This window comes from Aspergillus flavus, chromosome 3 (genome assembly GCF_009017415.1).
Source record: "Aspergillus flavus chromosome 3, complete sequence".
Lineage (NCBI taxonomy): Eukaryota > Fungi > Ascomycota > Eurotiomycetes > Eurotiales > Aspergillaceae > Aspergillus > Aspergillus flavus.
In genome coordinates, this window is record NC_092407.1 from 4,592,930 (window position 1) to 4,610,734 (window position 17,805).

Sequence of the window (17,805 nt, forward strand, 5' to 3'; positions counted from 1 at the left end):
AAACCATGTCTCCCCGCTGCGCCGGTCTGTTTTGGTATGGTTCAAATTAGCGCTGGGCACATTCTTGAACTTGAAAAGTCCAGAATATCCCAAGGTTCCTCGCTCCATGATCTAAATTCGGCTCGTTAAAATTCTTTCCTACATTTCTCTTTCTTTTACTTCTTGCACAGCTGGTCTCTGTGCTAACGTTACTAAATTACTATTATCTTCTATCATCTGTTTTAAGATTTTTTTCTCTGACGTGGGCGTGCAGACACAGCTCCCAACAGTCAACAACTTCACATTGCGTGTTAGCCACAGTGGGCTGTGGCGGAGTACATGCAAGTTGTCCGGTCATTCTTTAAAATAATAAAAAAAAAAAAAAAGAAATTGACCGCCCTTAAGCACTTCGCTATCCCGAATATTATTACATCACTATCTCCCCTCGTATACAGAAGAGGTCACCGAGGTTTCTGCGAAGTTACCTTCGCTCTGCTTTGCTTGCTCTTCTTTTGGTGCTTATTCTGTCCCACCAATAGATATTCCCCCACGCCATTAATATTTATTATTTTCATCTTACTATACGACACGCTCAGACATGCTGATACGGGTTTGTTGATTGCTGGCCAATTTTTTTTTGTCTCGATGATATGATTTGAAGGTAGGTAAATCTCGGCCCTCATACCGCATCTGGGTGTGACGCTTACATCGTTAGCGGTTATATTAGAAGCGGTGGTCATTATTTATCCGGGATGATTCCATGGCCATACTGTATTTCACCCACGGTTGGATTATTAGTCTTCGGACTGGAGCTGGAAATTGGACTCAGGTAGCACCATGGCGTCGCACAAGTCTGAGAGCGGTCGAATACCGCGATTAAAGGACCTTGCTTCCCAGTCGCGAAATGCACCATTGCCTGGTAACAATGCATCGGCGAGAGTCTCTAATTCCTCAATCTCGCTGTCATCAGCGCTGCGCATTACAAGGCCCACAAACATTAGGAACGGGGCCAACAAGTGGTCATCTCTATCCGACACCGATTCAGGTCATCCTGTAGCATCATCGAAGCCTTCTAGAATACCGTCTACACACAATGCTCGCTCGTTGTTGCCTCCACGAGCAGCTACGCATCCGTTGCCGTCAGTAGCTCGTTCTACTCCAAGTGTGTTAAATACTGAGAGAGGACCATCGCTACGGGTGAACACTGAGACTCCTCCAAACTCACTGGCTGGTGGCCATCGACAGCCTGTCCGTGGTAAACCACGGAATGTTCTTCGGAGGAAGGCACCGACTATTGGGCAACACTCTGGGAATAACAAGTCAATCACCGAGGGTATAAAGCCAGAAAAACTAAACGTTATGATCCCAGATACTACCCATCTGGACCAAGTCATGGGCGGAAGTTTCCCACTCCCGCGGAGCCAAACCGAGTCGATGAAGGAAACAGTTTCGCCATACACACCTCAGGATACAAATGTGGGAAGATTACCTGAAGAGCAGCCTCACAATGAACCAAAGGAGCTTGCAAGTCTACGAACTACTATCAATACGCAAAATTTACCTCCTCCAACTCCTATATTTGCCTCGGCCAGTAGCCCGTCAACAAGATACTCTGGCTCCCCGGGTATGTGGAGTAGGACGTCCACACCCACATCCTTATCTTCATACTCCCCAGGAATTGTACAGCCGGCTAAGGCCGTGCCCCGTATTAGACAACCAAGCCCATCCCAAACCAGACTTCCTGTCTCGTTACGGCAGGCACAACAAACCTCACAAGATCATTCAGGCCATCTGAGAACTAACAAGCCCCCTGGTTCCGTCCCAGAGCCGAGCGCAACCTCTTCTTCTAAAAGCCGAAATCATGATTCTGCAGCGAAAGGACTGACAGACGATACGTCCACTGTTTCTGGCAGCCTTTCGTCTCGGAAAGCAATCGCCAAATCTTGTCTTCCGAGAAAGACACAAGAGAACACTGGTACAGAGTCAGCCTCCTTAAGCCAAGAGAACTCGCAAGCCGTTCGATCACCTGAGGGTACTAAAGCAAAAGGGGCCCAGGAAACTGAAGGTAATGCTACGCACATACCAGCACGGCCAAGTAGAGAGGGAACACATCGGTTGCAGGTGGAGCCATCACCCGTTGTCCGAAGTAACTTGTCACCTGATATAGTGACAAGCCACAAAAGACGCCCATCAGTGGAAAGTTCATTCACTTCTGAGCGAATTCCGCTAGGCTCCGTTCAATCGGCGTCAACTTCAGTGGATTCACTACCTTCGAGGAGTTCTTCTCAAGTGCCTTCCCGTCTGTCACCTGAGCTTTCAAGAAACAGCCCCCGGGCCTCAACAAGAGAAACGAAGGCGCGGCAGAAGCCTCAGACACCAACAAGCCCACCCAAGAGTCGAAGATTTGGGCTGTTCACCAAAACATCCAAGCCTGAATTGGAAGCACATTCTTCTGAAGGAAGTCGCACAGCTCGAAGAGGTCCGTCTGCGGGAACAGGGCACGAAGGATACGGCAAGTACGCACAACGAGGTCGAAGGACAAGCGTCACCAGTAGCGGGTCTAGGACAAGATCAACTAGCACAGTGAGAAGTGCATCTAGATCTGTTTCTAGTAAAGGAAGCATGAACAGCCGTCCAGATATGGAACTAGATGACTTCTTGCTTGATCGTCTCGAGCCTGTCTTTATCAATGGTGGAGGTGTTGACGGTGCGACATTGGCTCGAACACAGAGTGAGCAAAGCTCAAGTGGTTATAGTACAAGCTCTGTAACGAGCCTATCCCAGAAGGCCGCAACCCCAAAGCACTACGGCTACCCCACCGAGACATTGACGTCTTCGACAGATACCATTGGCAAGCTCGAAAAGCTCGGTCAGGAAAGTAAGCCAGAAAAGAATGTGCGGGCAGCCCCCGCATCTACTCACCAGTCAAAGGCTTGCAATACTGAAAGGCTGGAGAAGCCAATCTCAAGTTCGAATGTCGATTCTGTGAAACCAAAACCTTGTGCAACTGGCTCTGGGCAATCCCGCCCAGATGTTAGGAGTTCACCAAGTTCTTTGACTTTGAAGACAAACGGAGCGACGAGCCAGTCAAATAAGTCACCCAAGAAAGGATTAGGTCTCAAATGGAACTTTTTCCAGAAAAGCCGCGATCCGAAATATGCCGAGCGTGAAACTCCACTTCCACCTCCCCACCGTGTCCAAGCTACGGTATCGCCAGCAGCAGTTCGCCGGCCTATTGCACATTATGCTTTGGTTGATGCTGACTCTGATACCTTGGAAAATATTATACGGAATGTTGAGGATTCACCACCAACCGAGGAAGAAAATATTGATACTCCGGTGGAGATCCCAGCGGCCTTAAATGTTAGGAAGCCCAGCGAATCTATTTTGCTGCCGTCACCTCCCAAGTTGAACGGTGAATTCAGGGCTTCTACGAAGGTCTACTTCAATAAGGATCAGGTGCCTCCCAGCTCCCAAAATCTAGCAGAATCCCCAGAAGAGCAGCGCACAACACGCCTCGCATCGGTCGGTCGGATTCCACGTGTAGTCTCGAGAAGGGACAGGCAGCACCGACCAGCTTTGCAATCCTTCTCGAGGCCATTCAGTATGGCCGATTCGCCTTCGATCGCAGCCCCCGTAACGACTAAGCAATTTGACTTCTCGCCGCCGGGCTTACCCACACTGGAGGCTCAAACAGGGACGTATCATGGGAATCCGTCAAGCTTTGCCTTTGATTTCACTCAACCATTCGGTGACCCTATGAGCCGTAGCGTTTTGGACTTTATCACTGGACCTTACTCCTCGGACCAATTCTTGACATTCTACCCCAGGAAGGATTCAACAACGACCATAACAAGTTCAAGTGGCTCCGAGAGCCTAGCAGCAGTCACGGCTGTTATCCCGGAGCCTGAGTCTGCTTTAAATGAAGATGAAGTGTGGGGAGAATATGATGACCTCATTGACCATGTTCTCTCTCCTGAAACTGCGAGGTCTCTTTGTCCAGGTGATCCGGAGGCGGATGAGAAGTTCGAACTGGCCGCTATGGCAAGTAGAGCTCTTCAAGCTGAACTCAACGGACTCTCCGATCGCCAGGCCTTTCCCACAGCTGTTGAGAACCCCGCTGTAGCACTCACCCCGGCATCTCCAACTTCAAGCACCGGGTCTTTCCACCTGAGGCGATCTAAGATTGCCCCAACTCTACACTCGTCACTTGTGCTTTCTAGCCAGCCCTCGTTTAGTGACATAATCGCCTGCTACCACCATGATGGAAGTGTAGAGAATCTGCATGGCGAGGACCAACATAATTTGTCGACTCCATCCCTGTCCATTGAGCAGCAGTCCAGCTTTCTCACATCGCCTTCTTTAAATCCTTCACCAAGTTTCGAAACCTGTCGGCAGCGAAATACAATTTTGTTCGATATTGCTGAGCGTGATCGGGAAGGGCCGACCGCGCAAACTAACATAAGATCGGGATCACTCATGACTAGTCGATGGTTGTCCTTCGGAAGGGTTCTATTCAGCCCCGCTCATAATCACATCAAAAACGGAGAGGAAGAGCGGATCCTCGTAGTTGATGGGCTAGGAAACGATGACTGGTCGTTTTACTGTGCTTTGACATATCCTAATGCGGAGGTGTACAAGCTGAACGATGCACCGACTCCAACGGCATCCAAACATCCAGACGCCTGGCAGCCGCCATCCAATCACCATACTATCCACCATGCAAGCCTTGAGGATCGGTTCCCGTTTCCTAAACGATACTTCACAGTGACTGTTTTGCGCTTTCCCGCAGCATGCTCTGAACATGTTCAAGATAATATCATCTCAGAGTGCAAGCGTGTGCTGCGCCCTGGGGGCTACATGGAGATGAGTCTACTCGATCTCGACATGGTGAACATGGGAATTCGCACCCGAAAGGCTGTCAGAAATCTCAAGGAGAGGACCTACCTAACAGACTCCAGTATCAGCCTCAAGCCTTCAAGCGACAGCATACAACGCCTCCTGGGACGACACGGGTTCGACAACCTACGACGCTGTATGGTACGGATTCCAGTCGCAGGGGTGATCGTAAGATCATCAGCCTCATCCTCATCCACATCATCCTCGAATCCTTCCACATTAGCGGTGACAGCCACCTCCTCAACCGCACTGTCACACCCCTCCAACTCATCGATAGGCGCCCAGGCAAAAGCCCATAGCAAAACATCCTCCAACGACACCGACCTATCCCTCGGAGATCTCCTTTCAGACCCGTTCCCTTCCCCTTCCAACGACGAATCAATCCGGAAAATCGTCGCCAGAGTCGGTCGTTGGTGGTACACAAGATGCTACGAGATACCCGTCCTGGCGAACGGTGACGCAGGCCTCAGCATCTGGTCCGATAAGAAAGTACTCCGCGAATGCCAGAAGCGAGGCACCGGGTTTCGCCTCTTGATCGCATATGCACAGAAGCCGAGCGAGAAACGCAGAACAGCAAGCGTTTAGACAGCAATGCTTGCTACTCATGAAACCTCATGATAAATAACGACGAACTCACGATTTATGAAATGAAACAACTATTCTATGTTCATTAATATCCTACGAAACGATATGACAGGGTTTCAGTTGTCACGAATATTACCGATAATTTACTACGCATACCGGCAACGGTCAGAGGAAGACAAAAACAGATTGTTATGATACCTTTTCTTGTACTGTTTTGTTTTACGTTCTGGTGCTCTTTGAGACACAGACGGTTTACGGGTTTCGAAGATTTTGCGCGTGTGCATATTGTTCTTCTGTCTAGGGACTGTTTGTTCTGCTTGCATACCTGGAGGCTGTCTGAACACCTATATGATTGATTTCTTCGTCTAGCATCTTTACCTCCTGTTTTTGTATAGTCTTCATGAGGGACTGAAAGTGTTTCGTGTTCCTGTTCTTGGTTTGATGTAACGCTTCTTTTTACTTAGTGAACTGCCTGGAGCAGGGATGAGCATGATAATAATATAGTACTGTACAAAGCGAGATTCATTGTACCGAGTAAGCGTATATGAATTAACTTGATGAACCACAGAGACTACAAGGGACAAAAGAAATACCTCTTACACGGAAGACGCAACCACTGTAATAAGTTCATGTTGCTACTTCATGCTATTATTACTGTGACATGAGAAAACTAATATAAGAACACAATGCCTTGAACACGCGTTTTACACCGAATCGACAGTCAAAACATCTACACTCTCGCTGAACGTCGTCAACATGCACAAGAAATTCAGATACAAGATGGCGCTACTCCTTGCCATACCTCTCCTTCTCCCAGAACCAATGGTATAAGCTCCTCCACTCAGTCGCTTCATCTTCCACATAATCTCCCACCAACTCTGCCGTCTCATTTCCCTCCGGCAGGTCTAGCGTTGGGGGTACGGGGCCGCTAGAGCTCATTTCGACAGCTACATTGCCCGCATTGTGATCCAGGACGTTGGCATCCGTATCCTTGACTTTCTCTGCGAGGTCGCGAGCACCTTCCCGGGCAGCTTCGGCCCATTCCTCAGCTTGTTGGCGGGCTCGTTCGATCAATTCATCTGGTGTAGGGTATCGTCGCAGAGCAATGAGGAGAAGATAGTAGCTCTGTACAATGATGGAGTATACTGCGTCCTTTGCGAGCATGGTGAACCCGTGGGAGAAGAAGCCTTTGAGTACTTCTGCTGGCAGGCCTGCGTAGAGAGCTTGAATGCCTTCCGTACGGGCTATACTAACCACATTAGAAATAATGGGTGGCATCAATGACAGTCCCTCGTCGGAGTCATCTTTTCCCCCATTATCAGTTGAAGGGGCGGTGCTCGAGCCGGTGACTTGCGCTCGAGTCTTAGCCATAGAAATCGGATACGTGATTGACGACGCAGCCGACTTGCTGATAGCAGCTAACAGGAAGGTAGTAGCCGCGGATGGCTTTCCGCGCTTATCCCGTGGGAAAAGGCTATACTTTAAGAACTCATTTAGGAAGAATGTAATGGACGGATTCAGCGTAAGGATAAGTGAAGCCGAGTACCCCGACCAGAAACCTTTGATCCCCTTCTCCGCTCGAATACGAGCAGCAATATCTCTAGTGCTGGCCGAAATCTTCGAGGTCTGCTTCCGCGCCACGATATTAGCCAACGGTGTTGTGAACAGTTTCGCAAACGCGCCCGCTAAAACACCGACAGCTAGTTCGTCCAATATAGGTAGAACGACCTGCTTGCCGCCTTTCCGGGCGGGACCATACCGGGCGTTAATCCTCCGCTGTCTGAAGAATCCGTACGCCAGGAAGAACAGGAACGAGTCGGCTACGGTTTTGATTGTGTCTTGAGCAAGACCGGTGTACAAGTTTCCAAGTCCTTCTTTGGCGTAGATTTTGCGTGCTGCGTCGAGAATGCCGGTGTATTCTTCCTCCTCCTCTTCATTACTGTCTTCCGTGTCTTTGTCCTGACCTTCCGTCTCCTCCCCTTCACCCTTGGCCTTAGTCTTCGCTGTCTTTTTGGGGTTGCGTTGGTTCTGTGTTTGCAGTCGGGCAATGATAAGACTTAGCGGGTACGTAGCGACATTCGATATAGCCGCTCCCACGGCACCAGCGGCTGCATTCCCAAGAGCTGGAAGAGCTGGGCCACGGAGGGCGGCTGTTTTCCAGTCTTTGTTCGGTCGGGGTTCTTCGTATCGCTGGTAAAGGGAATAGGTATCCTATAGTCCAATCGGTGTTTAGAAAAAGAGATTCCCTACGAAGTGAAGAACGCCGGTGTCAGCATACCAACTCAGGGTTATATGACACCGCGTACTCGGGCATTTTGTCCAAGAAAAATTGCAGTGTCAGGATTCAGTCCAGCTGGGGAAAGCTGTAGTCAAAGTGGGGAATTATGCGGAGTACATGGAAAGATTGACGATAGTGTTCAGGTCGTGGATTGTGGGATCAAAATTGAATATAGCGCAGCCGAGGATGGGCTCATATCGAACAGATATGAAGTAGAAATGAATCGAATCGTTATCATGCAATTTCCAGATGATTAGTATGCAGAGGTCTTGTTGGACATCGGCCGAGGTTCAAAGCCCTGGATTGGCGATAACGTCATGCTCACGTGTGGCCCGTGCATGCAACGGTCGCGGCATGTGATCCTAGACGCAACTGTGAACCTCACATATTATTTCTGTCTACGAAATTGGAATCAGAAGTATATGTTACTAGGTAGTTAGATTGCTATTCCAATGAGTCTACAAAAAGTTCAACCCATTGCTCCCTCCAAACGAAACCGTACGAAGCCCGACAAATACCATCCTTCTGGATAAAAAAACAAAACCGTCCGTCCCAAAACCCCGTACCCAGTGGTAATCATGATGCAGATTCCGTAAGAAAAATTGATTGAGAACAAGTATCACACCGTAAGCGCTCAGCACCTCGGTCCATTCGAGCCAGCGAGAATCGGTCGTGTGACGACAGCCGCTATTGTACGTCGGACGAGGAACGAAACAAGAAGGAATCGAGGGCGAGGCATTTAGCCACCGAAACCGTAGAGGGTACGGCCCTGGCGCTTGAGGGCGTAGACCACGTCCAGCGAGGTGACGGTCTTACGCTTGGCGTGCTCGGTGTAGGTAACGGCATCACGAATGACGGACTCAAGGAAGGACTTGAGAACACCACGAGTCTCCTCGTAGATCATGGCGGAGATACGCTTGACACCACCACGGCGAGCGAGACGACGGATGGCGGGCTTGGTGATACCCTGGATGTTGTCACGCAAGATCTTGCGGTGACGCTTGGCGCCACCCTTTCCGAGGCCCTTACCACCTTTGCCACCTAAAGCAAATGAATGTCAGCAAGAGTTGACGACAGATCGGTGTAGAGTAGGCTAGGGAGTGTCCATGGAAAATTGGACGATTGGATGTTGGATGCAAGGCACTCTATGCCTTAGGCCCCCACATGACATCACGTGCCATTAGGGGTGCACCATCAACTTGAATGTCGACGACGCGGAGGGGGTTGTCAACGACCAAGAGAGAACGGCAAGGAAGTACTTACGTCCAGACATGTTGTGTGAAGTTCAAATATGATGAAAAGAGATGGATATCGATGAGATATAGATGGAAACGGTGGGTTGCAGGACGATAGACGCGACGCGTTGCGGGCCGGTTGCTGAAATCAGAGGTGCAAGAAGAAGGGGAAAAAAGAGCGTCAGGAAAGGCTTTGTAAGGAGAGGGGCTATAGCTTATATAGCTTTTCCGGGCGGGCGGCAAGGGAAAGGGTGATTTCGCCTGAGAATTTCCCACAGGGTTAATGACTAATCGTAGGGGAATGGACAGTCAAAAGCAACGCAGCGTGTTGATTGGCGGGTAGCGGGGGTGAAAAAGGGCGTTATGAACGACCGCTTTCAAGCCCGTGTTTTTGGGCGTTCGTTGTTGGCGCATCAGCCGCTAAAACGCGGACCCCGAGGGGCGGGTCGCTGATCACGTGACCATGACATCGGATATCTCAACCTCATCAAATACTATGGTTCGTCCTGGACTCATGATTCTCCACAAAAGCAAGGCAAAGCAACAATTATATGCAATTGCAATATTCAGAGAAATACTTGCAATATCTAGTCCATCACACTTGCGACTGGACTCCCTGGGGATGAACAAACGCAAGTGTTCATACCTGACATTCTCCTTGCGGTCGCCTACATACCTACTTGAGTGAGGACGCGCCACGGCTAACAATTACCGGGCCATGTGTCCTTTATCAAAATCTGGAAGCTGAACTATCTAGTCATGTTGCGTTGGATTAACCCAGTATCACCCTTAGTAGAGCCAGAGATCGTCGAGAATTTAAAGCTCATGTCAAAACCATCCTTTAACTTGGTTGTAAACCTGTATTGTATCTGTCATACATCCTCCCACTATCGCACATAATACCAAGACGCCTTGAGAAAAGAAAAGGAAAAGGAAAAGGAACTTGGGAGGGGAGTTGGACGAAAATGTGCGATCAAACTCCGTACAACGCTCAAGTCGAATAAATGATAATTAACAACATGCTGAATGCAATCGAACTTCTTTTAACGACATCCTCGTCCAGATGCCGTGTCGTAGAAAACGCTCTCAATAAATGCTGCCGACCAACAGATAAAATTACTAGAGAAACATAGCTTCATGATCATGAGGAGGAAAAATAAGAACAAGATAAATGAAAACAGAGACAACTGACGCACGGGCGAGTGCATACAGGTCGAGGTTCCAACGCCATATGATCATGACTTTTGTGCCCCTTCACCGGAAGATATGAAGTGCAAAGAGTGAAGACCCGCGGTTTATTACCATCGCAAAGGCCATACTTCGAGCTTCAACACGGTGAGAAAGGCACAGCCAGAACAAAAAAAAAAGGTATCACAAAAGTCAAATTGAGGGTTGCAATAGAAATGGCACGTCGTATACTGCACGATACATCGTAAGAATAAACTTCGGAGAGAAGATGAACAATCATTCTTGTATCTGATGACCGGAGGCAGTATGTTGCTGGATAGTAGTAGATGTTATCTTAGAAACGTCGAACTCGTCATACGTGTAAGGCGGAATATAATTCGCTATGAGGGTGCAGGTTGATTCATCCTTGAATAACTGCTGGTCTTTGTGTTTCCTTTAGGAAACTGCTTTGCATGGGCTCGATATATGGATAGCTGTGTGGAGTGGGTGAAGAATTCCGGGAGCTACCACCAGTAGCTGCGTCCGTCTTAGGCGACGCTGTTGGTGAAGATTGAGAAGAAGACGTCTGTGTGTTATGAGGGGAAGACTTATCCAAGCTTGGTATGGGGCGAGTGTTGTGGGAAGAGTTCGAGGAACCGAAGAAACAATATCGGTCAACAAGCTCCTTGTACACCGAGGACTCTCGATGGGGCTTGCTTGACAATAAAGAAGACGGTTTCGATTGTTCGGCCTGAGGTTGGATTCTTGACTGTGAATGACTATCGCCCAGAGGCCGGTCGACAATCGTCCCTCTTCCCTTGACAGGGCTGTACTTCCCACCCCCTGGCGGGGATACTTCGGACTTTGCCCGAGCAGTGAGTGTGGTCCGGTCGTGCGCTGACTTGGTGCGCATTGCAGCACTCAAAGACGTTTCGAAATCATAACGACTACCAAATATCTGGGAAGACTGCTTGTCACGACGCACGGGAGCCACCGCATCGTCATCATGTGTTCTAATACCATAGGGAGGCCGATCTTTAGCACCTCGAGTGTTGCGGCCAAAGGAAAGATAGTCGTTCAAACTCGAGAGGTCATCGAATGACGCAGACTTTCCTTGGTTGTTGGCGCTAGAGCCAGCGAAGGTCTTACTCCGAGGAAGAGGAGCGCGAGATACTGCGATCGGCTTGACAGGTAGACTATGAGAGTCCGACGTTGATGTAGGAACCTTGAGGAAGGTAACCTGGTAGTTCATTGCCCGGTTGTTATCCCAGAATTCCTGTCCATTGACGTAATAACGAACGCAAAGGAACATGGTCTTCTTTTCTAGGTTTGCCTGCTCGTCCAGCTTGATACTGAAGCAAAATCGGTCGTATCCATCATGAATCTGCTTACGACGAACGTCGTCACTGTATTCTGCAATAACCTCAGATATCGTCTTCCATTGATCGAATGTGAAACGAGCTGCGACATGTTTGTGGAAGGCTAGATTAGCGACCGCCACCACACCAACTAAAGTGTTCTTGTCTGGCGACAGAAACAAGCGTTCAAGCCGAACTCGCTGATGGGCTCGGGTTGAAACATCCCTAGGGAAATTTGGGAGTCTAATATCCCATTCATAGGAAGTCATTTCCGGCTGGTCCTTGCTGAACGGAAAACCTGCTTCAGATTCGTAGTCGTCTACTGGAGATCCACCGGCACTCACAGCCTGGGGCTTATCCAACTGCAAAAAGTGGCGAATGTGCTCTAGCTGGGCATCAAAGTGCACGGCCTTAGCATATGTTGGCGTCCCAGGCATGCTCGATGGGCGCCGTCGCGCCGAAGGCGGACGAAGAGCTGGTCTAACAAGCTCCCCCGACTTCTTACGCACCATGGGTTGTTTCGCCCGTGGGTCGTCATCTCCATCGCTCTCATCGGGGGAGCTCGTCACTGCCTCCTCTTGCTTCAGATCAATGGCGTGCTCCGTGATCGAGCGTGAATGAGAAATCTTGCGCGCTTCCTTAGAAAGAGGTGGATGAGGTTGCTTCTTAGTAGGATTAGTTAATTGCGTTACGCTAGACGATGGTTTCTTCTCTTGGGTTTCTCGCTCCGGAGAAGAAACGCGCCTTTGCTCGATAGACCTCACGGCTAGCTCCAACTCCTGCAGGCGAAGCCCATCCTTGTGACCGTAATTGGTTTCTTCATCACTAGAGTTTGGGGCGGACTCTGGAGGAGAGATCATCGCCCCAGGAGGGATAAGAGCGTCACTTCGTGGGGGCGGTGATTGTCTGATGGTAGCATGAGAATCTATTGTCTGCTTGGACTTCCGTACATTTTCTTGGGCTGGAAGAGTGAACGATTTGCTTGTTGATGGGCTTCTGCGGTGTCTGCGTACATAAGCCGTCGAAGAGTAAGACCGAGACAGGCGTGGTCGTCCCGCCGGCGGGTCAACCAAGGTAGGTGACGTGGGACAGGACTGAGACTCTGGCTCAATATTCTCAATATGTTGCGCGAAAGGCGACGACTTGAGCGGCGCAGTGTATGGCATCCGGCCGGATTTGTGCGATCAAACACAGAAAGTGATCTAATAGAGTAACAGGGAAACTCTGGCTTCTCTTAAGGTTGTGGATATTAAGAGACGAGGATCTTATACAAGCTGGCCCCGTCAATACGATCTTTTGAATGAGTTAGTACAGTGTGTTGTAGTGGACAGCGATGCTGAAGCGTGAGGTTGAAGCTGAGCACAAGGGTGGCGACAGATTTACATATAGTCAAGTTGTACAGGGACAGTGAATTCGGACCAGAGTAGAACTGTGGTGTTCAAGGAAGGTCTGTACACGGCCCGGAGGAAAATTGTGAAAGAAATGGTGAATAAGAAACCACAAGAAGGAGCGTTGGACATCAGTTCCGTACTCGGGAAATGGAGGCAAAGGCGAGCGTATCATAACACCCTATCCCTCCCTGCGGTAATACAAAAGGATTTGCAAAGAACGGGATTCGAGAAAATCACCGACGTAACAATCGTTGTGGCATGACAAGGGGAATGGTGCCATAGAAGGAGATTGCATCACGATTCGATGAACAGATGTGCACATACCTTGAAAGCTCGACATCTAGTGAGATGAAACAAAGAAAAAAAACACGAAAACGCAAGATAATTCGAGCGAAGCAATCGCGTTTCAAGTTGCAAGAAAAGGGGAAGGAAAAACAAGAATGAGATGGGGGAATTAGTAAGACCCAAGCCCGATGTTGAAAGAGAAAGATGGGATGATCAATAATGGAGGGAGAAAGGAAATATATGGGAGATGTGGAGATAATGATGAGAGGAGAATGGGGACCGGAGACGGAGCCGCAGTACACAATATATCAAGGCAATGAGATGATCGTTGATAAGAAACCTAATAACCGGAGAATTTTGGATTTTTTGACTGTTACTGTTCCTAATAGTCAAGAGGGGCGAAAAACGAAATTAAGTTGAGACAGATGAGGATTTTTTCCTTTTTTCTTTTTTTCTTTTCTTTCCTTCGAATTAATCTTCCATGGCGATTTCTTTTCTTCTATCTTTAGTGGTTTTTTGAAATTTTTCAATTTTTTTTATCAACCCCTTGATGGCAAAAAGGATATTCAATCGGTTACTCAAGCAATCCACTTTTAGTGCTCTTTTTTTCTTTCTTTTTTTAATTTTTAATTCTTAGTGTTATTTTTACTTTTCCACCGTGACCGTTACTATACAAGGTGATAAGTTCGTAGCCTAAGGCTAAAGGTTTGCCGCCGTACCCGGAAACCGGCCAAAACCAATAGATAACGACAGGATGAGGAGGTGGTATTAGCGGTAATACACCAACTTAAAATAGGCGATCGAACGGTCTGGGACAGTGGGACGATCCCCCAACAGACCAGTCAGTGCGTTCCGACCCAGTGGGTCGAAGGGAAGAGCTCCAGGTTAATGGAGTTAATGGAGGGTACCGGACGCTCAGGTTATAGTTCCAGATTCTCACGACATTTGATTTGCCCCCACGATCTCCCATCGGCCAGACCGCCGTCTAATATTCCTTTAGTCACAGTTTCATGGTGGCTTGCACTGTGGCAAATCTTAAGGGATCTAATCGGAAGTATATCTACTTCATATGTTTTATGATAATTATACACCCACCCACTGAATGATTTGAGCTTTCTTTTACCCGTCATCCCCGATATCGCATTGTCTTGCCCATGGTGGCATTTCGCAAAACCCTTGCGATCGGATGCCGTATGTGCTGATGATGCATGTCGGTCTATCTGTCAGTATGTGCATGTGGTTGTCAGTAGGAGGGCAGGTGATCTTCAAGGCTGCATCTCCGGAATGAACAGGACCTTCTCAATGGTGGGGAGTGGATGTCTGTATGCATCTCCATCATGCAGGTATATTTACATACGATGAGCAGTACTTAGCACCCTGACAAGATCCATCGGTCTGCATGTCTCCGAGGAGGTCGGACGTCCACTAGCGTCACTGCCCAGGAATGTCCTAAATCAAGGAATACGTGTCTCCCTGCAGGACTAGTTTGTAAATGATGTCGCGATACACATCCAACTCACCTGGTTGAATTCTTAATCTTCTTCGACAGTACATCATAATGGGATGTGGTTTACTCTCCTTCCCTGATCTTGGGATACCCCTAACTTGAGGTGGCTTATCTAATACATGTTCCATTGATAAGTGGATAGGTAAGAAGGGTTACCTGGGAAATGCTGTCTTGCCGTTTGCGACGGTGGCGGGTCAATTTCTGGTTGGGACCAAAGTATTTAGCAGTATATGGGGCCTGACGTGCGATACATTTTATCCTCAATTTTAGTCACCGCACCCTAAAGTAAGTCAATGTCCTATCAGTTCTCCACACCCCCCTCTTTAGCCTGCATTCTCCAGAAGTCAATTTAGCGCCGGTATCGTTATCAGGAGCGACCAATCAAACCCACGCATGCTCACTCGCGATGGCCCTCAACGGTCTAGATAGAGTCGATGGTCTGAGGCTAGGAGAATACTGTTACTTTACTTATATTAGGACTGTGATTGCGCCCCTTGCTTTGACACATAGTCAGTAGTGTATAGAGACATGTCCCCTATGAATGTTATGCAGATGCAGTCTCGAATCTCCTGACGTACAGCATGCAAACCAATTATCGTGCGCTCTGGTATTGGTAAGACTGAACTCCTTCTTCCCCTTTGCGACACTCGGTGTGTGACTTTTGGTTCAAGTGTCACCATCAATTACACCTCAATCCGACGGGAAGGGCTGAATCAGTCCTCCTGGAGTTGACACCCACTCAATTAAGGTACATAACGTAGTCGACTAAATTCATATCCATTCTCGAACCTTGATTCTCTTGACAAAATCCACTAAGAGACTAGCGTCGTCCTCCCAACAAGTTATTTCCTTGGAACGTGCAATCATGACATCAGATGTTCTTTCCCAAGGATTTGATTCCGAGCTCAGTCCTCTCCCTTTGTATTTGTTTTTCGTCTGGCCTTTTTTTTTTTTTTTTTCCTTGACTTTTTCCCTTCCTTCACTCGCGTTTGACTGACATCCGTGCATGCAGTGTACACAAGAAAATTTTTCTTCCTTGAACGAGCCACCGGCCCCACGCGGTCCGGTCTTGGCACAACTCCCGGATAGGCATTTAACTGGTCGGAAGGGTCCCTAATTGCCGTTCACGGCATACTCCGAGTATACTGTAGACGGGAGCTGTTGACACACAATTGGGTGATTTACCTTCTGTCGTACAGCATATATATTTTCCATTGATGCTGATAGGAAGTTAAGTCGTCTACTCATGCAAGCAGTACACACATAGTGGCGAGTTGTAAGAGTACTCTGGATGGAGGGGGGCATACAACCAACATTTTGGGTATACCTAGGAAGAAATTTGTTCGCCAATTTCTTTGTCTAAGAATTTTATATCCACTGCCTTATCATTGGGTCTGTGTAACGTTGGATTGCATGCATCCTTTCGGTACCCACTATAGTATTCCACCATCTAGACCTCTGCCCCGGTCCATTGGCATCCCAAGGTACCTACTATCAACACTGGTATATGAAGTATAGCTTTGCTACCCCTGGGCCTACAAGGGTCACGACCTAAAATCTCATCCTAAGCTCATTATGTGCCGTCTGTGCACATAAATTGTAATTTATTCTCTTTCTATCTGCAGAGTAACTGATGTTTTACAGTAATAATTGAATCCTATAGCCCAGGTTTCACAGCAGTGCTTCTCACCAACCTTTGCGAAAGTGGTCGAATTTTAATCTTCACTGGCGTCGCGGATATCTCGAGTAATTAATATATACTCAAACCCTATCAATAATAGTTTTATAGGTGTAGGAAAGGTATCTTAGTAAGGTTAGGTAACGTTGCTCTCCGACTTGGCAGCGGATTGGCCCTTGAGATTCTGGTTTCCTTCCGAACCTCCGATACCGATCGTCTGCGCAATTAACAGTGACATTATTGCAGATGAGAGAGAAGGTCCACGAGAGTGTGACCACGATGGAATTTAGTCGCTTATCTAAACCATGAAAGATCTTCACGGATTGACCGTCTATCGCGCAAATTGCGGAAATTCAAACAAGTTTGATGTCAACAATCTCCCTTCCCCTGACTGGACTCACCACCAGCCAAAGAAAAATTACATAAATAAATAATATTATTATTAACAACTTTACTCTATCTCATCGCAGAATTTTAGTTTCTAATGCACTTCTTGTTTGGAAACCAGACTCCATGAACCCGAGTAAGTCTAAACATCCACTTTCGATCAATACCCAAGACTATGATTGACACCCCTGTCGTTCAAAACGCTACTGACCGGCCCCATTTCTAGTCTACTTTGACTTCTAACGAGTACCTACGGCGCACGATTCGTTAGTTCATACGCCGTCTGCATACGGTCCGTCACCGGAGACTTGGGGCCCGAGCGGGTAATCGGCGACGATTATTCAAAATTTCGAACGCTCGCCCTTTGATCGACAGATACGGCTGTGTTCGAGACCCGTCTTTCCGGAAGCCTGTCTCCCGTATTGCCCAAAAAATTATATGGCTGTTAGAGTTTTCTTGTCTGTTGCCATCACTAACTGCCAGGAATACCTGAGCGCGGCGGTGAGATTTTTTCCGTGATGCGCACGTCCTTCCTGGAGAGTTTCAAACCGACTCCTGTTTATTCAACTTGATAGCCTTAGGATCATTTCTCAAGCACGCGATCGCATCCTTTGTTACTAAGTCCTTAGCGATAAGCACTTTGCGGATGGGTCGATGTATGTAGAGTCAATTCCCCGCGCATTGAGCGGAGGGGTTTCTAATACTGTCGGGACAGCGATAGGTCCCGAACTTGAGGTGGAGCGCTCTCCCATACTTGCGTCAAAATGCCCCGTGGGGATTGTTGATAAGGGATTTACTGCGGAGAATGTGCTGACAAAACTCCTTAACACATAGCTCGATATCAGATTGACTTCTCTCAACCATGAAGCATTTACAAAGTGGGCTTGAAGAATAACCTTCCGATCGTTGCTCCCGACAACTGCTGGACAAGGGACAAGCGATGGCCTCGGTGTGGCATTGATCTATTGTGACAGCAATATCATGAGATTGAACCCAGAACGCTCTATACAGTTCGCAAGCGATGGTCTCGATCGGCCTTGACCTGGTCATGAGGGT

General features: G+C 48.2%; 4 protein-coding genes across 4 annotated transcripts; 1 reads left to right on the top strand and 3 right to left on the bottom strand.

Annotated features, from left to right (window-relative positions):
* Positions 1 to 816: 816 nt before the first annotated feature.
* On the top strand, positions 817 to 5,463 carry F9C07_7620 (uncharacterized protein; the record flags this gene model as incomplete). Its single annotated transcript, XM_041285567.1, has 1 exon — positions 817 to 5,463. The coding sequence occupies one exon, from the start codon at positions 817 to 819 to the stop codon at positions 5,461 to 5,463; it is 4,647 nt and encodes a 1,548-aa protein (XP_041145300.1).
* A 786-nt stretch (positions 5,464 to 6,249) lies between these two features.
* Positions 6,250 to 7,777, bottom strand: F9C07_7621 (putative mitochondrial carrier protein; the record flags this gene model as incomplete). The annotated part of the gene is made up of 2 exons (XM_041291438.1): positions 6,250 to 7,674; positions 7,742 to 7,777. 2 exons carry the CDS (start codon positions 7,775 to 7,777, stop codon positions 6,250 to 6,252), a joined length of 1,461 nt encoding a protein of 486 aa, XP_041145301.1.
* A 383-nt stretch (positions 7,778 to 8,160) lies between these two features.
* F9C07_2153911 (histone H4.2) lies at positions 8,161 to 9,228 on the bottom strand. The gene is made up of 2 exons (XM_041285572.2): positions 9,005 to 9,228; positions 8,161 to 8,782 (listed from the first exon to the last, which is right to left on the bottom strand). The coding sequence occupies exons 1-2, from the start codon at positions 9,012 to 9,014 to the stop codon at positions 8,481 to 8,483; spliced, it is 312 nt and encodes a 103-aa protein (XP_041145302.1). The 5' UTR covers positions 9,015 to 9,228; the 3' UTR covers positions 8,161 to 8,480.
* A 551-nt stretch (positions 9,229 to 9,779) lies between these two features.
* F9C07_2282658 (putative phosphatase regulatory subunit-domain-containing protein) lies at positions 9,780 to 14,135 on the bottom strand. The gene is made up of 2 exons (XM_041285573.2): positions 13,217 to 14,135; positions 9,780 to 12,794 (listed from the first exon to the last, which is right to left on the bottom strand). The coding sequence occupies exon 2, from the start codon at positions 12,665 to 12,667 to the stop codon at positions 10,565 to 10,567; it is 2,103 nt and encodes a 700-aa protein (XP_041145303.1). The 5' UTR covers positions 12,668 to 12,794; positions 13,217 to 14,135; the 3' UTR covers positions 9,780 to 10,564.
* Positions 14,136 to 17,805: the final 3,670 nt, after the last annotated feature.

Excerpts from the sequence above, each read along its gene's own strand:
- F9C07_2282658 (XM_041285573.2), bottom strand. The coding sequence starts at position 12,667 with ATGCCATACACTGCGCCGCTCAAGTCGTCGCCTTTCGCGCAACATATT.